Genomic DNA, 20,315 nt, shown 5'->3' with positions numbered 1-20,315 from the left:
TGTGAGAGCGAGGGTGTGTGTGTGAGAGCGAGGGTGTGTGTGTGAGAGCGAGGGTGTGTGTGTGAGAGCGAGGGTGTGTGTGTGTGAGCGAGGGTGTGTGTGTGTGAGCGAGGGTGTGTGTGTGAGCGAGGGTGTGTGTGTGAGAGCGAGGGTGTGTGTGAGAGCGAGGGTGTGTGTGTGTGAGCGAGGGTGTGTGTGTGTGAGCGAGGGTGTGTGTGTGTGAGCGAGGGTGTGTGTGTGTGAGCGAGGGTGTGTGTGTGTGAGCGAGGGTGTGTGTGTGAGCGAGGGTGTGTGTGTGAGCGAGGGTGTGTGTGTGTGAGAGCGAGGGTGTGTGTGTGAGAGCGAGGGTGTGTGTGTGAGAGCGAGGGTGTGTGTGTGAGAGCGAGGGTGTGTGTGAGAGCGAGGGGGTGTGTGTGAGCGAGGGTGTGTGTGTGTGAGCGAGGGTGTGTGTGAGCGAGGGTGTGTGTGTGTGAGCGAGTGTGTGTGAGCGAGTGTGTGTGTGAGCGAGTGTGTGTGTGTGTGTGTGTGAGAGTGTGTGTGAGCGAGTGTGTGTGTGTGAGAGCGAGGGTGTGTGTGTGTGAGCGAGGGTGTGTGAGCGAGTGTGTGTGAGAGCGAGGGTGTGTGTGAGAGCGAGGGTGTGTGTGTGTGAGCGAGGGTGTGTGAGCGAGTGTGTGTGTGTGTGTGAGAGCGAGGGTGTGTGTGTGAGAGCGAGGGTGTGTGTGTGAGAGCGAGGGGGTGTGTGAGAGAGCGAGGGTGTGTGTGTGTGAGCGAGGGTGTGTGTGTGTGAGCGAGGGTGTGTGTGTGTGAGCGAGGGTGTGTGTGTGAGCGAGGGTGTGTGTGTGTGAGAGCGAGGGTGTGTGTGTGAGAGCGAGGGTGTGTGTGTGAGAGCGAGGGTGTGTGTGTGAGAGCGAGGGTGTGTGTGAGCGAGGGTGTGTGTGTGTGAGAGCGAGGGTGTGTGTGTGTGAGCGAGGGTGTGTGTGAGCGAGTGTGTGTGAGCGAGTGTGTGTGTGTGTGTGTGTGTGAGAGTGTGTGTGAGCGAGTGTGTGTGTGTGAGAGCGAGGGTGTGTGTGTGTGAGCGAGGGTGTGTGAGCGAGTGTGTGTGTGTGTGTGTGAGAGCGAGGGTGTGTGTGAGAGCGAGGGTGTGTGTGTGTGAGCGAGGGTGTGTGAGCGAGTGTGTGTGTGTGTGTGAGAGCGAGGGTGTGTGTGTGAGAGCGAGGGTGTGTGTGTGAGAGCGAGGGGGTGTGTGTGAGAGCGAGGGGGTGTGTGTGTGAGCGAGGGTGTGTGTGTGAGCGAGGGTGTGTGTGAGCGAGGGTGTGTGAGCGAGTGTGAGGGTGTGTGTGAGCGAGGGTGTGTGTGTGTGTGAGCGAGGGTGTGTGTGTGAGCGAGGGGGTGTGTGTGAGAGCGAGGGTGTGTGTGTGTGAGCGAGGGTGTGTGTGAGCGAGGGTGTGTGTGTGAGCGAGGGTGTGTGTGTGTGAGCGAGGGTGTGTGTGTGTGTGAGCGAGGGGGTGTGTGTGAGAGCGAGGGTGTGTGTGAGAGCGAGGGTGTGTGTGAGAGCGAGGGTGTGTGTGTGAGAGCGAGGGTGTGTGTGTGAGCGAGGGGGTGTGTGAGAGCGAGGGTGTGTGTGTGTGAGAGCGAGGGGGTGTGTGTGTGAGCGAGGGTGTGTGTGTGAGCGAGGGCGTGTGTGTGTGAGCGAGGGCGTGTGTGTGTGAGCGAGGGCGTGTGTGTGTGAGCGAGGGCGTGTGTGTGAGAGCGAGGGCGTGTGTGTGAGAGCGAGGGCGTGTGTGTGTGAGCGAGGGTGTGTGTGAGCGAGGGTGTGTGTGAGCGAGGGTGTGTGTGTGAGCGAGGGTGTGTGTGTGAGAGCGAGGGTGCGTGTGTGTGAGCGAGGGTGTGTGTGTGCGAGGGTGTGTGTGTGTGCGAGGGTGTGTGTGTGAGCGAGGGTGTGTGTGTGAGCGAGGGTGTGTGTGTGAGAGCGAGGGTGCGTGTGTGTGAGGGTGTGTGTGTGAGAGCGAGGGTGTGTGTGTGAGCGAGGGTGTGTGTGTGTGAGCGAGGGTGTGTGTGTGTGTGAGCGAGGGTGTGTGTGTGAGCGAGGGTGTGTGTGTGAGAGCGAGGGGGTGTGAGAGCGAGGGGGTGTGTGTGACGAGGGGGTGTGTGTGAGAGCGAGGGTGTGTGTGAGAGCGAGGGTGTGTGTGAGAGCGAGGGTGTGTGTGTGTGAGCGAGGGTGTGTGTGTGTGAGAGCGAGGGTGTGTGTGAGAGCGAGGGTGTGTGTGTGAGAGCGAGGGTGTGTGTGTGAGAGCGAGGGTGTGTGTGTGAGAGCGAGGGTGTGTGAGAGAGCGAGGGGGTGTGTGTGAGAGCGAGGGGGTGTGTGTGTGAGAGCGAGGGTGTGTGTGTGTGAGCGAGGGTGTGTGTGAGCGAGGGTGTGTGTGTGTGAGCGAGTGTGTGAGCGAGTGTGTGTGTGAGCGAGTGTGTGTGTGTGTGTGAGAGTGTGAGCGAGTGTGTGTGTGTGAGAGCGAGGGTGTGTGTGTGTGAGCGAGGGTGTGTGTGAGCGAGTGTGTGTGTGTGTGTGAGAGCGAGGGTGTGTGTGAGAGCGAGGGTGTGTGTGTGTGAGCGAGGGTGTGTGAGCGAGTGTGTGTGTGTGTGTGTGAGAGCGAGGGTGTGTGTGTGAGAGCGAGGGTGTGTGTGTGAGAGCGAGGGTGTGTGTGTCAGAGCGAGGGTGTGTGTGAGAGCGAGGGTGTGTGTGTGAGAGCGAGGGTGTGTGTGTGAGAGCGAGGGTGTGTGTGTGAGAGCGAGGGTGTGTGTGTGAGAGCGAGGGTGTGTGTGTGAGAGCGAGGGTGTGTGTGTGTGAGAGCGAAGGTGTGTGTGTGAGAGCGAGGGTGTGTGTGTGAGAGCGAGGGGGTGTGTGTGAGCGAGGGTGTGTGTGTGAGAGCGAGGGGGTGTGTGTGTGAGAGCGAGGGTGTGTGTGTGAGCGAGGGTGTGTGTGTGAGAGCGAGGGTGTGTGTGTGAGAGCGAGGGTGTGTGTGTGAGAGCGAGGGTGTGTGTGTGAGAGCGAGGGGGTGTGTGTGAGAGCGAGGGGGTGTGTGTGTGAGAGCGAGGGTGTGTGTGAGCGAGGGTGTGTGTGTGTGAGCGAGGGTGTGTGTGTGTGAGCGAGGGTGTGTGTGTGAGCGAGGGTGTGTGTGTGAGCGAGGGTGTGTGTGTGAGCGAGGGTGTGTGTGTGAGCGAGGGTGTGTGTGTGAGCGAGGGTGTGTGTGTGAGCGAGGGTGTGTGTGAGCGAGGGTGTGTGTGAGCGAGGGTGTGTGTGTGTGTGAGCGAGGGTGTGTGTGTGTGTGAGCGAGGGTGTGTGTGTGTGAGCGAGGGTGTGTGTGTGAGAGCGAGGGGGTGTGTGTGAGAGCGAGGGGGTGTGTGTGAGAGCGAGGGTGTGTGTGTGTGAGCGAGGGTGTGTGTGAGAGCGAGGGTGTGTGTGCGAGAGCGAGGGTGTGTGTGCGAGAGCGAGGGTGTGTGTGAGAGCGAGGGTGTGTGTGAGAGCGAGGGTGTGTGTGAGAGCGAGGGTGTGTGTGAGAGCGAGGGTGTGTGTGAGAGCGAGGGTGTGTGTGTGAGAGCGAGGGTGTGTGTGAGAGCGAGGGTGTGTGTGTGAGCGAGGGTGTGTGTGTGAGCGAGGGTGTGTGTGTGAGCGAGGGTGTGTGTGTGAGCGAGGGTGTGTGTGTGAGCGAGGGTGTGTGTGTGAGCGAGGGTGTGTGTGTGAGCGAGGGGGTGTGTGTGAGAGCGAGGGTGTGTGTGTGAGCGAGGGTGTGTGTGTGTGAGCGAGGGTGTGTGTGTGTGTGAGCGAGGGGGTGTGTGTGAGAGCGAGCGTGTGTGTGTGAGAGCGAGGGTGTGTGTGTGAGAGCGAGGGTGTGTGTGTGAGCGAGGGGGTGTGTGTGTGAGAGCGAGGGTGTGTGTGTGAGCGAGTGTGTGTGAGAGCGAGGGGGTGTGTGTGTGAGCGAGGGGGTGTGTGTGAGAGCGAGGGGGTGTGTGTGAGAGCGAGGGTGTGTGTGTGAGAGCGAGGGTGTGTGTGTGAGCGAGGGTGTGTGTGTGAGAGCGAGGGTGTGTGTGTGAGAGCGAGGGTGTGTGTGTCAGAGCGAGGGTGTGTGTGAGAGCGAGGGTGTGTGTGTGAGAGCGAGGGTGTGTGAGCGAGGGTGTGTGTGTGAGAGCGAGGGTGTGTGTGTGAGAGCGAGGGTGTGTGTGTGAGAGCGAGGGTGTGTGTGTGAGCGAGGGTGTGTGTGTGTGAGAGCGAGGGTGTGTGTGTGAGAGCGAGGGTGTGTGTGAGAGCGAGGGGGTGTGTGAGAGCGAGGGTGTGTGTGTGAGCGAGGGTGTGTGTGTGAGAGCGAGGGGGTGTGTGTGAGAGCGAGGGGGTGTGTGTGTGAGAGCGAGGGTGTGTGTGTGTGAGCGAGGGTGTGTGTGTGAGAGCGAGGGTGTGTGTGTGAGAGCGAGGGGGTGTGTGAGAGCGAGGGGGTGTGTGAGAGCGAGGGGTGTGTGTGTGAGAGCGAGGGTGTGTGTGTGTGAGCGAGGGTGTGTGTGTGTGAGCGAGGGTGTGTGTGTGAGAGCGAGGGTGTGTGTGTGAGAGCGAGGGTGTGTGTGTGTGTGAGCGAGGGTGTGTGTGAGAGCGAGGGTGTGTGTGTGTGAGCGAGGGTGTGTGTGTGAGAGCGAGGGTGTGTGTGTGTGAGCGAGGGTGTGTGTGTGTGAGCGAGGGTGTGTGTGTGTGAGCGAGGGTGTGTGTGTGTGAGCGAGGGTGTGTGTGTGTGAGCGAGGGTGTGTGTGTGAGAGCGAGGGTGTGTGTGTGAGCGAGGGTGTGTGTGAGAGCGAGGGTGTGTGTGTGAGAGCGTGAGTGTGTGTGTGTGAGCGAGGGTGTGTGTGTGAGAGCGAGGGGGTGTGTGTGAGCGAGGGTGTGTGTGTGAGAGCGAGGGTGTGTGTGTGTGAGCGAGGGTGTGTGTGTGAGCGAGTGTGTGTGTGTGTGTGAGAGTGTGAGCGAGTGTGTGTGTGTGAGAGCGAGGGTGTGTGTGTGTGAGCGAGGGTGTGTGTGAGCGAGTGTGTGTGTGTGTGTGAGAGCGAGGGTGTGTGTGAGAGCGAGGGTGTGTGTGTGTGAGCGAGGGTGTGTGAGCGAGTGTGTGTGTGTGTGTGTGAGAGCGAGGGGTGTGTGTGTGAGAGCGAGGGTGTGTGTGAGAGCGAGGGTGTGTGTGTCAGAGCGAGGGTGTGTGTCAGAGCGAGGGTGTGTGTGTGAGAGCGAGGGTGTGTGTGTGAGAGCGAGGGTGTGAGAGCGAGGGTGTGTGTGTGAGAGCGAGGGTGTGTGTGTGAGAGCGAGGGTGTGTGTGTGAGAGCGAGGGTGTGTGTGTGTGAGAGCGAAGGTGTGTGTGTGAGAGCGAGGGTGTGTGTGTGAGAGCGAGGGGGTGTGTGTGAGCGAGGGTGTGTGTGTGAGAGCGAGGGGGTGTGTGTGAGAGCGAGGGTGTGTGTGTGTGAGAGCGAGGGTGTGTGTGTGAGCGAGGGTGTGTGTGTGAGAGCGAGGGTGTGTGTGTGAGAGCGAGGGGGTGTGTGTGAGAGCGAGGGGGTGTGTGTGTGAGAGCGAGGGTGTGTGTGAGCGAGGGTGTGTGTGTGTGAGCGAGGGTGTGTGTGTGTGAGCGAGGGTGTGTGTGTGAGCGAGGGTGTGTGTGTGAGCGAGGGTGTGTGTGTGAGCGAGGGTGTGTGTGAGCGAGGGTGTGTGTGAGCGAGGGTGTGTGTGTGTGTGAGCGAGGGTGTGTGTGTGTGTGAGCGAGGGTGTGTGTGTGTGTGAGCGAGGGTGTGTGTGTGTGAGCGAGGGTGTGTGTGTGAGAGCGAGGGGGTGTGTGTGAGAGCGAGGGGGTGTGTGTGAGAGCGAGGGTGTGTGTGTGTGAGCGAGGGTGTGTGTGAGAGCGAGGGTGTGTGTGCGAGAGCGAGGGTGTGTGTGCGAGAGCGAGGGTGTGTGTGAGAGCGAGGGTGTGTGTGAGAGCGAGGGTGTGTGTGAGAGCGAGGGTGTGTGTGTGAGAGCGAGGGTGTGTGTGAGAGCGAGGGTGTGTGTGTGAGCGAGGGTGTGTGTGTGAGCGAGGGTGTGTGTGTGAGCGAGGGTGTGTGTGTGAGCGAGGGTGTGTGTGTGAGCGAGGGTGCGTGTGAGGGAGGGTGCGTGTGTGAGAGCGAGGGTGCGTGTGTGTGAGCGAGGGTGCGTGTGTGTGAGCGAGGGTGCGTGTGTGTGAGCGAGGGTGCGTGTGTGTGAGAGAGGGTGTGTTTGTGTGAGCGAGGGTGTGTGTGTGTGAGCGAGGGGGTGTGTGTGAGAGCGAGGGTGGGTGTGTGTGTGTGAGCGAGGGTGTGTGTGTGTGTGAGCGAGGGGGTGTGTGAGAGCGAGCGTGTGTGTGTGAGAGCGAGGGTGTGTGTGTGAGAGCGAGGGTGTGTGTGTGAGCGAGGGGGTGTGTGTGTGAGAGCGAGGGTGTGTGTGTGAGCGAGGGGGTGTGTGTGAGAGCGAGGGGGTGTGTGTGTGAGCGAGGGGGTGTGTGTGAGAGCGAGGGGGTGTGTGTGAGAGCGAGGGTGTGTGTGTGAGAGCGAGGGTGTGTGTGTGAGAGCGAGGGTGTGTGTGTGAGCGAGGGTGTGTGTGTGTGAGCGAGGGTGTGTGTGTGAGAGCGAGGGTGTGTGTGTGAGAGCGAGGGTGTGTGTGTCAGAGCGAGGGTGTGTGTGAGAGCGAGGGTGTGTGTGTGAGAGCGAGGGTGTGTGTGTGAGAGCGAGGGTGTGTGAGCGAGGGTGTGTGTGTGAGAGCGAGGGTGTGTGTGTGAGAGCGAGGGTGTGTGTGTGAGCGAGGGTGTGTGTGTGTGAGAGCGAGGGTGTGTGTGTGAGAGCGAGGGTGTGTGTGTGAGAGCGAGGGGGTGTGTGAGAGCGAGGGTGTGTGTGTGAGCGAGGGTGTGTGTGTGAGAGCGAGGGGGTGTGTGTGAGAGCGAGGGGGTGTGTGTGTGAGAGCGAGGGTGTGTGTGAGAGCGAGGGTGTGTGTGTGAGCGAGGGTGTGTGTGTGAGAGCGAGGGTGTGTGTGTGAGAGCGAGGGGGTGTGTGAGAGCGAGGGGGTGTGTGAGAGCGAGGGGGTGTGTGTGTGAGAGCGAGGGTGTGTGTGAGCGAGGGTGTGTGTGTGTGAGCGAGGGTGTGTGTGTGTGAGCGAGGGTGTGTGTGAGAGCGAGGGTGTGTGTGTGAGAGCGAGGGTGTGTGTGTGTGTGAGCGAGGGTGTGTGTGTGAGCGAGGGTGTGTGTGTGAGAGCGAGGGTGTGTGTGTGTGAGCGAGGGTGTGTGTGTGTGAGCGAGGGTGGGTGTGTGTGAGCGAGGGTGTGTGTGTGTGAGCGAGGGTGTGTGTGTGAGAGCGAGGGTGTGTGTGAGAGCGAGGGTGTGTGTGTGAGAGCGTGAGTGTGTGTGTGTGAGCGAGGGTGTGTGTGAGAGCGAGGGGGTGTGTGTGAGCGAGGGTGTGTGTGTGAGAGCGAGGGTGTGTGTGTGTGAGCGAGGGTGTGTGTGAGAGCGAGGGTGTGTGTGTGAGCGAGGGTGTGTGTGAGAGCGAGGGTGTGTGTGTGAGAGCGAGGGTGTGTGTGTGAGAGCGAGGGTGTGTGTGTGAGAGCGAGGGTGTGTGTGTGAGAGCGAGGGTGTGTGTGTGAGAGCGAGGGTGTGTGTGTGAGAGCGAGGGTGTGTGTGAGAGCGAGGGTGTGTGTGTGAGAGCGAGGGTGTGTGTGTGAGAGCGAGGGTGTGTGTGTGAGCGAGGGTGTGTGTGAGCGAGATTGCGTGTTTGAGCGAGGGTGCGTGTGTGAGCGAGGGTGCGTGTGTGAGCGAGGCCGCGTGTGTGAGCGAGGTGAGCGAGGGTGTGTGTGAGCGAGGTGAGCGAGGGTGTGTGTGAGCGAGGTGAGCGAGGGTGTGTGTGAGCGAGGGGAGCGATGGTGTGTGTGAGCGAGGGGAGCGAGGGTGTGAGTGAGCGAGGGTGCGAGTGAGCGAGGGTGCGAGTGAGCGAGGGTGCAGGTGAGGAAGGGTGTGTGTGAGCGAGGGGAGCGAGGGTGTGTGTGAGCGAGGGTGCGAGTGAGCGAGGGTGCGAGTGAGCGAGGGGAGCGAGGCTGCGAGTGAGCGAGGGCACGTGTGAGCGAGGGCGCGTCTGAGCGAGGGTGCGAGTGAGCGAGGGTGCGTGTGTGAACGAGGGTGCGTGTTTGAGCGAGGGGGTGTGTGAGAGAGAGTGTGTGTGTGAGCGAGGGTGTGTGTGTGAGCGAGGGTGTGTGTGTGAGAGTGTGTGTGTGAGAGAGAGTGTGTGTGTGAGCGAGGGTGTGTGTGAGCGAGGGTGTGTGAGAGAATGTGTGTGTGAGCGAGGGTGTGTGTGAGCGAGGGTGTGTGTGAGAGAGAGTGTGTGTGTGAGCGAGGGTGTGTGCGAGAGAGAGTGTGCGAGTGAGTGAGCATGTGCGAGTGAGTCTGTGCGTGCGAGGGAGTGTGTGTTACAGCTTGCCATGAACAGAGGGACAACCAGTAAACTAAGACAAGAGTATATATAAACAAGGCGAAAATATATTTATAAACTCAGGGATATACCTGTTTATACACTGTATGAATGGAACCGCGTTTATGTGTTCAACCATAAATGTATTTTGATGCTTTGGCAACATAAGATGTACCTTATCATGCCAATAAAGCGATTTGTATTGTATTGTATTGTGTGCGTGTGCGTGCAGATACGTGTGTGTTGCTGCCTGGTTCTGTGATTACCAGTCTCCTTATAATCATTCTTCTGTCTTTAGGCTGAGGGACAAAGATGCTCAGATTACCGCCCTGGAACAGGAGATGCTGCAGCTCAAAGAAACAATTGAACAGCAGGAGAACAAAAACAATGTGAGTGTTTTACAGCTCGTGTTTCAGTTATGGTTCGCGGGAAGTGTTTTAACTACGGCTGCCTAAATATTCGAGCGGGCAGAAGGCTGTGTTTTAGGTGTGGGTGGCTCTATCCATGCAGCACCAGTGCTCGGTGTGTCCTTTACTGCGGGCCGTGCCTGGACCTGAAGATAGCTTCAATGAAACCGCTCTCGATGTGGAGCTTTGCCCGAAGAAGCAAGTATTGGGATCCTGGTGCAGAGGTCAGTGAGTCCCGGAGAAGATGATCCCGTGTGACTGATCTTTGCGCTCAGAGTCCCGATACGCACTTCCACTGGGCAAGGCTCCGCACTAAGAGTGCAGTTTCATAAAAAGTACCTTCTCATGTTTTTTGCTTGTTCTCGATTTACTTAATGGAGTGAGTATTGAAACCACTGTGTCAGCCAATGAGGTGGAGGTGGGCGGGGCTTACGGCAGGACTTGCAGCAAACAGAGTCTATTTAAACAGAACCGCTACAAACTACAGAAAACAGAGCTCATGACCGAAACTACGACAGTTACATAATATATATGTGCATAAAATGAATCCCAGTCACTCACAGCAGTGCGCTCTCTAGGCGTGATTGACGGGAGAATTATCCAATCAGCTCCATTCTGGCCGGGACTTGTGGTGCCACTATATACAGCCCTTACTGAAAGGGCATATCCAGATAGGCATGAGCTTTAGCTCAGCAGGCTGCAGTCCGAACACTGAGTCTTTTCAATTTCAATTTCAATTTTATTTATCACATAACTAAATACAAGAAGTGTAGTCTAGTCAGTGAAATGCTTTTTTCTTGACGAGCCGAGAGCACCAAGCAGCAAGAACACTTAGCTGCCTGGTACGCACGGAGCGTGCAAGGACGGCAGCCATCTTCATCGGCGCCATCACAAAACAACACATACCGACATATACACGCATACATACTTTATTAAATAAATATAAATAAAGCAGACATAAAATAAATAGAGACATTAAAAAAAGACAGCACATAAAATGAACAAGCAATAATGTAAAAAAAGTAATTTCTACAGTAATTACATTGATATTTCTACCCAGGCTTCTAGAATAATCTCTGGCTACAGGGTGGCCGCACTGGGAGAGCATCGTGAGGAACTCACAACTTATAATTAAATAAATTTAATTAATTAATTAATAAAATTAAATAAATAAACTGCTTCCTCAGTCTCTCTCGATGTTTCCCCTCTCTCTCTCTCGATGTTTCCCCTCGGTCTCTCTCAATGTTCCCCCTCTCTCTCGATGTTTCCCCTCTCTCTCTCTCGATGTTTCCCCTCTCTCTCTCGATGTTTCCCCTCTCTCTCTCTTGATGTTTCCCCTCTCTCTCTCTCAATGTTTCCCCTCTCTCTCTCTCGATGTTTCCCCTCTCTCTCTCGATGTTTCCTCTCTCTCTCTCTCGATGTTTCCCCTCTCTCTCGATGTTTCCCCTCTCTCTCTCGATGTTTCCCCTCTCTCTCTCTTGATGTTTCCCCTCTCTCTCAATGTTTCCCCTCTCTCTCTCTCAATGTTTCCCCTCTCTCTCTCTCAATGTTTCCCCTCTCTCTCTCTCGATGTTTCCTCTCTCTCTCTCTCTCGATGTTTCCCCTCTCTCTCTCTCGATGTTTCCCCTCTCTCTCTCTCGATGTTTCCCCTCTCTCTCTCGATGTTTCCCCCCTCTCTCGATGTTTCCTCTCTCTCTCGATGTTTCCCCTCTCTCTCTCTCTCGATGTTTCCCCTCTCTCTCTCTCGATGTTTCCCCTCTCTCTCTCTCGATGTTTCCCCTCTCTCTCTCTCGATGTTTCCTCTCTCTCTCTCTCGATGTTTCCCCTCTCTCTCTCTCGATGTTTCCCTCGGTCTCTTTCGATGTTTCCCCTCGGTCTCTCTCGATGCTTCCCCTCTCTCTCGATGTTTCCCCTCTCTCTCTCTCGATGTTTCCTCTCTCTCTCTCGATGTTTCCCCTCTCTCTCTCTCGATGTTTCCCCTCTCTCTCTCTCGATGTTTCCCCTCTCTCTCCCTCGATGTTTCCTCTCTCTCTCTCTCGATGTTTCCCCTCTCTCTCGATGTTTCCCCTCTCTCTCGATGTTTCCTCTCTCTCTCTCTCGATGTTTCCTCTCTCTCTCTCTCTCGATGTTTCCTCTCTCTCTCTCGATGTTTCCTCTCTCTCTCTCGATGTTTCCTCTCTCTCTCTCTCTCGATGTTTCCCCTCGGTCTCTCTCGATGTTTCCCCTCTCTCTCGATGTTTCCCCTCTCTCTCTCTCGATGTTTACCCTCTCTCAATGTTTCTCCTCTCTCTCGATGTTTCCCCTCTCTCTCTCTCGATGTTCCCTCTCTTTCTCTCGATGTTTCCCCTCTCTTTCTCTCGATGTTTCCCCTCTCTCTCTCTCGATGTTTCCCCTCTCTCTCGATGTTTCCCCTCTCTCTCTCTCTCGATGTTTCCTCTCTTTCTCTCGATGTTTCCCCTCGGTCTCTCTCGATGTTTCCCCTCGGTCTCTCTCGATGTTTCCTCTCTTTCTCTCGATGTTTCCCCTCTCTCTCTCTCGATGTTTCCCCTCTCTCTCTCTCGATGTTTCCCCTCTCTCTCTCGATGTTTCCCCTCTCTCTCGCGATGTTTCCCCTCTCTCTCTCTCGATGTTTCCTCTCTTTCTCTCGATGTTTCCCCTCGGTCTCTCTCGATGTTTCCTCTCTCTCTCTCTCGATGTTTCCCCTCTCTCTCTCGATGTTTCCCCTCTCTCTCGCGATGTTTCCCCTCTCTCTCTCTCGATGTTTCCTCTCTTTCTCTCGATGTTTCCCCTCGGTCTCTCTCGATGTTTCCTCTCTCTCTCTCTCTCGATGTTTCCCCTCGGTCTCTCTCGATGTTTCCCCTCTCTCTCTCTCGATGTTTCCTCTCTCTCTCTCTCGATGTTTCCCCTCTCTCGATGTTTCCCCTCTCTCTCGCGATGTTTCCCCTCGGTCTCTCTCGATGTTTCCTCTCTTTCTCTCGATGTTTCCTCTCTCGATGTTTCCTCTCTCTCTCTCTCGATGTTTCCCCTCTCACTCTCGATGTTTCCCCTCGGTCTCTCTCGCGATGTTTCCCCTCTCTCTCTCTCGATGTTTCCCCTCTCTCAATGTTTCCCCTCGGTCTCTCTCGATGTTTCCCCTCTCTTTCTCGATGTTTCCCCTCTCTCTCGATGTTTCCTCTCTCTCTCTTGATGTTTCCCCTCTCTCTCTCTCGATGTTTCCTCTCTCTCTCTCTCTCTCTCTCTCTCTCGATGTTTCCCCCCTCTCTCTTTCTCGATGTTTCCCCTCGGTCTCTCTCGATGTTTCCCCTCTCTCTCTCTCGATGTTTCCCCTCTCTCTCTTTCTCGATGTTTCCCCTCGGTCTCTCTCGATGTTTCCCCTCTCTCTCTTTCTTGATGTTTCCCCTCGGTCTCTCTCGATGTTTCCCCTCTCTCTCTCTCGATGTTTCCCCTCGGTCTCTCTCGATGTTTCCCCTCTCTCTCTTTCTCGATGTTTCCCCTCGGTCTCTCTCGATGTTTCCCCTCTTTCTCTCTCTGTTACGTCCGTGTATAATAAGAAACAGACTGCGGAGAACGGTACAACAGGTGTTTACTCAACGTGGCTCACACTGGAACTGATCTGTACAGATTACTACTCAGTGTTATATACAGGTGTGGTCACTGCCGGTACTGCAGTATACATGAGCTGTAAAAGATAGTTCCCCCCCTTAAAGGTATATACATTACAATTCCTCCCCTTTTAGATTAACAGTACCATAACACTCATTTAACAATTAAATATCAAACTAATTACAATTAACGCTTTTAACATGCAACATTAGCTGAAAATAGTCTATTTATACATTCAGTCTTTGGGGAGGCTTCCTGATCCTTTCTGGATAGCGCCTTTTCCGAGTGTCTTGCTCTTGGCGCGGAGGCGATTCTGGCCCCCTGTCATCGGTTGGTTCATCAGCTTCCGATGCTACTGTTTCTGGGGTAGATGCGACCTGTACGGCGGGTTCATCACCAGGTACGTATGGGCGAGGCATGGGGTTGACTTGTTCCTGTGACTCGAGGATCTGGTCAGCATGGCGTCTCACGATGCTCTCCCCAACGTCCACTGTGTACATTAGTGGGCCCTGCCGTGTGCATATCTGTAATGTCCGTGTGTAATTGAGACACGGACTGCAGAAGTTGGTTATAACAGGTGTTTACTGAATGGAGACAAAACTGGAACTACTATACAAAGTTACTACACAGGCTTATATACAGGGGTGGTCACTACTGGTACTGCAGTATACAGGGGCTGCAGAATATAGTTCCTTCTTCAAGGTACATACACTACAATATCGTTCCTGGCTGCCATTTTTCTGTTCAGTAGTCGCGGGCCAAGACTGGTTGCCCTACATTGAAGCTCCTTGTTGGCTTCTCATGGATGTGCTGGAATTGCTTACTCTCAACATCTCTTCGTACGTTTGGTCTGAGCAAATCCAGGCGAGATCTTAACCTTCGGTTAAAGAACATCATGGCTGGGGCCTGGTTGGTGACTGCATGTGTCGCATTCCGGTAGGCGAACAGGAAATTGTCCACCTTGTGCTGCAGCGGAATGTTGTCATTGTACATAGCCTTTATTGCCTTCTTAAAGGTTTGTACGAACCTCTCAGCCAATCCATTTGTGGCTGGATGATACGGGGCGGATGTGTAATGCCTTACCCCATTCTTTTTCAAGAACCTCTGGAACTCTTCAGACACAAACTGTGGTCCGTTGTCAGAGCAAATCTGTTCTGGCAAGCCATTCCTGGCAAAAATGGTCCGTAGGACTGCAATAGTTTTCTCCGTGGTGGTGGAGGACATTTTGATGACCTCAGGCCATTTCGAGTGCGCATCCACGGCTATTAAAAACATTGAGTCCATGAATGGACCAGCAAAATCAATATGCACCCGTTGCCATGGAGATGAGGGCCACTCCCATGGGTGTAGAGGGGCCTGTGGTGGTGCATTTTGGACTTTCTGGCATCCTGAGCAGCTCTTGGTCAGGTCCTCGATTTGTTTATCGATTCCCGGCCACCACACATAAGCCCTGGCTAGGCTTTTCATTTTTACCCCTCCTAGATGACCCTCATGAAGCTCATTGAGCACTCTATCCCTTAACTTGGGTGGAATTACCACTCGGGATCCACACATCAAGGTCCCCAGGCACACTGACAGCTGTTCTCTCCTTGTCGAGAATGCTGGCAACAGTGAGTCGCCATGTGCTGGCCATCCCTTCACCGTCAAATCATATACCCAAGACAGTGTCAGGTCATTTCGGGTTTCATTTTCGATACAAGCGTTAGTTACCGGTAGGTATTCAACGATAGTCGAATGGAATATTTCGACAGGATCCACTGCTGGTGCTTCCTCCGCAGTAGGCAGTGGCAAACGTGATAGCCCATCAGCATTTCCATGCTGTTTCGTGCCCTTATATTCCATCTCATAGTGGTGCGCCCCTAGAAAAAGTGACCATCTTTGTAGTCGTTGCGCAGTCATCACCGGAACGCCCTTCTTCGGATTAAAAATGGAGACAAGAGGCTGGTGATCAGTCAGCAAGGTGAATTTCTGCCCGTGCAGATAATGATTGAACTTTTTCACTCCCCACACTAGGCTGAGTGCCTCCCTGTCAATCTGGGCGTAGTTACGCTCGGCTGAGGTTAGTGATCGTGACGCAAAGGCTATTGGCCTCTCTGAGCCGTGTGAGAATTTGTGCGACAGCACCGCTCCAATGCCGTAGGGTGACGCATCACATGCCAACCGAATTGGTAATGCCGGGTTGTAATGGGCCAATACCTCTTTCGATGTGATTAGTGTTTTGCTCTTCTGGAAAGCTCGTCTACATTCGTCATTCCACTTCCATGGCACCCCAGTTTGCAGTAGGGTGTTCAGTGGGTGTAGTATTGTAGACAAATTTGGCAAGAACTTATGGTAGTAGTTTACCAGCCCGAGGAACGACCTCAGTTGTGACACATTTTCCGGTGCTGGAGCCTTGACTACTGCCTCAATCTTCTCTGGGGACTTATGTAACCCCTCTTTATCGATAACGTGGCCACAATACAAGATCTGTTTTCTAAAAAACTCGCATTTGGGGTGGTTAGCTCGGAGCCCATATTCCTGCAATCTAGTGAGCACCTGCTCCAGGTTGGCAAGGTGATCACTGTCATTTTCGCCCGTGACCAGGATGTCGTCCAAATAACACTGGGTCCCTGGGATCCCTTGCAGGACTTGTTCCATTGCCCTCTGCCAAATAGCTGGAGCTGATGCTACCCCGAATACCAGCCGGTTGTATTGGTAGAGACCTTTATGGGTGTTGATTGTGAGGTATTTTTTTGATGCTTCTTCTACCTCCATTTGCAGATACGCCTGGGCCAGATCAATCTTAGTGAAGCGTTTCCCTCCAGATAGCGAGGCGAAAATATCTTCAATCCGCGGAAGTGGATATTGTACGGTGTGAAGGACCGGGTTCACTGTTACCTTAAAGTCCCCACAGATGCGAACCTTCCTTGGTTCCCCAGGCATGCTGCTCAACGACTTTTTCATCACAGGGACGATGGGTGTAGCCCACTCGCTCCAGTCTACCTTGGACAGTACACCTGAACGTTCCAGACTCTCCAGCTCTGCTTCGACGGCTGGGCGGATCGCATAAGGTACCGGTCTGGCCTTAAAAAGTTTTGGGCTTGCGTTTTCTTCAATTTTAATCATCGCTGTCATGCCTTTTAGTGTTCCGAGTCCTTGCTGGAACACTTCTTTTGCGTCAGTTAGGATCTTTGACAGTCGCCCAGGTATGACGTGGTCATCCTTTTTGTCAGCCACAGTCAGTGCCTGTATGGAATGCCAATCCAGTTGTATTTTCCGGATCCATTCACGTCCCAGTAATGGTGGTCCTCCATCTTGCAATACATACAGGTCTAGTTTTGGTGTTTCCTTACAGTTATATATAACGGTCACCCTTATTTTTCCTTTGGGGTAGACTTTTTGCCCCGTGTACGTCTTCAAAATAATTTTTGTGTCTCTCAAGGGCATGTGTGAGAATAGCCGCTCGTAGTCCCGTCGGTTTATGACTGTTAGAGCTGATCCTGTGTCCAATTCCATCTTTACCTGGACTCCTGCTATCTTGAGAGTGACCCAAATGGCTCGGTGATCCTCCGTTATGATCACATTATGTAGTTTCAGACAACTCAGTTCCCTGCTTTCGGAGTCGTTATCACTCTTTTGTTCGTCTGAACTATTCTCCGTTATCTTATGTACCTTCTTATACTTCCCTTTGGTCGGTTTCTTATTGCTGGTTTTCTTTCCCGACCTGCAGACTCGTGCTATGTGTCCTACTTTTCCACACTGCCTGCACACTGTCTTTGAACCAGCAATCATTCTGGTCGTGTGTTGTTCTGCTGCAGCGATAGCACTTCTCTGTTCCATATGACATTTCGTTTGTGCCATATTCTTGCGGTCTCTGTTGTATCTCTGCAGCGCCCCGTGCTGCTGCTTCATATGATACCGCAATGCTGAAAGCCTTTTCCAGCGTAAGGTCCTTTTCAGATAAAAGCCATTTCTGGGTTCCTTCACTTTGAAGCCCACACACAAACTTGTCCCTTAAGGTATCTGCCAGTCATAGAGTCATAGAGTCATAGAGTAATACAGCACGGATAGAGGCCCTTCGGCCCATCGTGTCCGCGCCGGCCATCAAGCCCTGTCTAATCTAATCCCATATTCCAGCATTTGGCCCGTAGCCTTGTATGCTATGGCATTTCAAGTGCACATCCAAATGCTTCTTAAATGTTGTGAGGGTTTCTGCCTCCACAACCCTTTCAGGCAGTGAGTTCCAGACTCCAACCACCCTCTGGGTGAAAAAGTTCTTTCTCAAATCCCCTCTAAACCTCCCGCCCTTTACCTTGAATCTATGCCCCCTAGTTATCGACCCCTCTACTAAGGGAAAAAGCTCCTCAGCATCCATCCTATCTATGCCCCTCATAATTTTGTACACCTCAATCATGTCCCCCCTCAGCCTCCTCAGCTCCAAGGAAAACAAACCCAACCTGCCCAGTCTCTCTTCATAGCTGAAGCGCTCCAGCCCTGGTAACATCCTGGTGAACCTCCTCTGCACCCTCTCTAACGCGATCACATCCTTCCTGTAGTGTGGCGACCAGAACTGCACACAATATTCCAGCTGTGGCCTAACCAGTGTTTTATACAGCTCCATCATAACCTCCTTGCTCTTATATTCAATGCCTCGGCTAATGAAGGCAAGTATCCCATATGCCTTTTTTACCACCTTATCCACCTGTTCCGCCGCCTTCAGGGATCTGTGTACTTGCACACCCAGATCCCTCTGACCCTCCGTCTTGCCTAGGGTCTTTCCATTCATTGTGTATTCCTGCTCCAAACTGGCAGTGTTTCGATAGTTTGCGCAGTTCTGTTAAATAATCAGCATTGCTTTCATCCTTATGCTGGTTCCGTTTGTGAAACTTGAATCTTTCTGCTATCAGCAGCGGTGTGGGGTTTAAATCATAATCATAATCATAATCAACTTTATTGTCATTGTTAGTGCACAAGTGCAGTACAACGAAATGTAGGCTTGCGGCTCCCGAGAGTGTACATTTAGATTAAGACATTTAAACATTCAACATTCATTTGGCTTGTAATACATTAACATAAACATAATAAAGTGCATTGGCAGATGTGCAGGCTTTAGAGTTTATTTGTGGAGTTCAGTAGGATGACAGCCCTGGGAAAGAAGCTGTTCTTAAATCTGGTCGTTTGGGTGCGAATGCATCTGTAGCATCTCCCAGATGGCAGGAGGGCGAACAGACTGTGGCTGGGGTGGGTAGGGTCTTTGATGATGGTCCGTTAGTATCGTTACTATGTCTTCAAAACTCTTTTCCATTGGCTTCGTTGGGGTTACTAGATTTCGTAATAAACCATACGTCTTTGCACCCATTAAATTTAACAATACCGACGCTTTCTTGTCATCTAACACCTCATTTGCCTTGCAGTACACCTCTATTCGTTCGACATATGTAGTCCAATCTTCGACTTCATTGTCAAATGCGGTGATACTGCCACTCTTCGGCATTTTGGGTGTGCTTTAAAATGGCATCTCCCAATGGCTTAAAATGGCGTCTCCCGTGCTTTCCTTCCTCCCCCGCTGCTGCCGACGCCGCACCCGGCGGTTCTCGTGGCAATGGCAGCGCCCTGTAGGTTTCGCGCGCTTCTCTCTCCCTCTCTCCGACGCTGCTCGGCCCCTGAACACCAGCTGCGCCCTGTGCGCTCTGCCCTCTCTCTCTCTCTCCCCGTCGACGCTACTCGGCCCTTTGCTGTGCCGCTCGGTCGGGCTCCAGCCTGCCGCCGTCCGGGAAGGGTCTGCGCACTACCTGCTGCCAGCCCGTTTCGCTGGACCACCTCGACTGGAAAGCCAAGCCTGGCTCTCGACAGCCTCCCCCGCAATTCTCGAGTCTCTGCTGGATGACTGGGCGGTTGCCTGTGGTCGACGCCCGAGTCTCTGGCTTTGACCTCCAATCCACTGATGTCCAAGAACGAATCCCTGGGAGGTGATGCAGAGTTGCAGGTAGGTTCGAACCTGCCTCGTCGCCAATGTTACGTCCGTGTATAATAAGAAACGGACTGCTGAGAACGGTACAACAGGTGTTTACTCAACGTGGCTCAAACTGCAACTGATCTGTACAGATTACTACTCAGTGTTGTATACAGGTGTGGTCACTGCCGGTACTGTAGTACACATGAGCTGTAAAACATAGTCCCCCCACTTATAAAGGTATATACATTACACTCTCGATGTTTCCCCTCTCTCTCGATGTTTCCCCTCTTTCTCTCTCGATGTTTCCCCTCTTTCTCTCTCGATGTTTCCCCTCTTTCTCTCTCAATGTTTCCCCTCTCTCTCTCTCTCTCTCGATGTTTCCCCTCGGTCTCTCTCGATCTTTCCCCTCTTTCTCTCTCGATGTTTCCCCTCTCTCTCTCTCGATGTTTCCCCTCTCTCTCTCTTGATGTTTCCCCTCGGTCTCTCTCGATGTTTCCCCTCTCTCTCTCGATGTTTCCCCTCTCTCTTGATGTTTCCCCTCGGTCTCTCTCTATGTTTCCCCTCTCTCTCTCGATGTTTCCCCTCTCTCTCTCTCTTGATGTTTCCCCTCGGTCTCTCTCTATGTTTCCCCTCAGTCTCTCTCGATGTTTCCTCTTTCTCTCTCGATGTTTCCCCTCTCTCTCTCGATGTTTCCCCTCAGTCTCTCTCGATGTTTCCCCTCTCTCTCGATGTTTCCTCTCTCTCTCTCGATGTTTCCCCTCTCTCTCTCTCGATGTTTCCCCTCTCTCTCTCTCGATGTTTCCTCTCTCTCTCTCTCGATGTTTCCCCTCTCTCTCTCTCGATGTTTCCTCTCTCCAATTCCAATTCCAATTCAAATGCTTTATTGGCATGAAAGTTTACAGAGAACCATATTGCCAAAGCTTACATAGCAAAAAGGTACAGTTTTCCAACATTCTGTAGGTGTCAATCGATTTGACATTTGTTGGGTACATACAATATTACTTTTAAACAATATTAATTTTAAACAGTCTTTGTACTTCATTTGGTACGTTCAATATTAATTTTAAACAGTCTTAATTTTAAACAGTCCTCAGGTTGTGACATGTTGTTACATATTTGGCCCCAAGGTATGGTCTGTCTCCTTCTCCTAGGACTAATCTCAATTTTGACAGGTCATCCAATTCCTTGAAATCTGGGGTTGTTTGGCTTAGCTTGTTGAATAATATGTTTCTTGATGTGTTGAATTTTTCGCATTTTAGGAGGAAATGCATCTCTGTTTCAACCTCACCGGCCAGACATTGATCGCATATTCTATTCTCTCTAGGCTGCCAGGATTTCTTGTATCTGCCTTTTTCAATTTCCAGTTGGAGGTCGCTTAGTCTGTACCTGGTGAGGGTCTGTCTCTGTTTTGTGTCTCTGATGGTCGTGAGGTAGTCTGCCAGTTTATATTCTCTTTTTAGGGCCCGGTAACATTCTAATCTGCTTTGGCTTTCGGTTATTTTGTTCCAATGTTCCAGGTAGGTTTCTTTGCATTTTTTAATGATTTGGTTCACTCGGATTCGTGTTTGGACGGCTGTGTTGGTCTGGGGCTGGTCAGGGTCCGGCTGAGTACTTAGTTTCAGTAGCAGCTGACTCAGGGGACTCTTTTCTGGGTTTAGCTCTTGGGTCTGAAAGGCTTTGAAATGAAGGGTGTCTGGGGAGCTAGATTTGAGGTGATTTAGGAAGATTAGTGCTCGTTTTTGGATGTTTATTATCAGTGGGTATCTGCCTAGTTCGGCTCTGCATGCATTTGTTGGCGTTTTTCTTTGGGTGCGAAGGATGCTTCGGCAGAATTCTGCATGTAGGGCTTCTATTGTGTGTTTTTCCCATTTAGTGTAGCTTTGGTGATTTAGCGGGCC

At 53.1% G+C, this 20,315-nt stretch overlaps 1 protein-coding gene across 3 annotated transcripts in view; it reads left to right on the top strand.

Moving 5' to 3' along the window:
• LOC147121593 (ribosome-binding protein 1-like) overlaps window positions 1-20,315 on the top strand; it is a 241,499-nt gene that overhangs the window by 39,133 nt on the left and 182,051 nt on the right. For all 3 annotated transcript variants that reach the window (XM_085981956.1, XM_085981957.1, XM_085981955.1), the window contains exon 9: window positions 8,771-8,861. In XM_085981956.1, coding sequence (XP_085838082.1) covers window positions 8,771-8,861 — 91 coding nt within the window. The remainder of the gene's footprint in view (window positions 1-8,770; window positions 8,862-20,315) is intronic.

Source organism: Somniosus microcephalus, chromosome 3, assembly GCF_052327205.1.
Source record: "Somniosus microcephalus isolate GS21.2 chromosome 3, FLI_Smic_1.0, whole genome shotgun sequence".
Taxonomy (NCBI): domain Eukaryota; kingdom Metazoa; phylum Chordata; class Chondrichthyes; order Squaliformes; family Somniosidae; genus Somniosus; species Somniosus microcephalus.
Note: the sequence above shows the minus strand (reverse complement) of the source record. Positions and strands in the feature narration are given on the sequence as shown.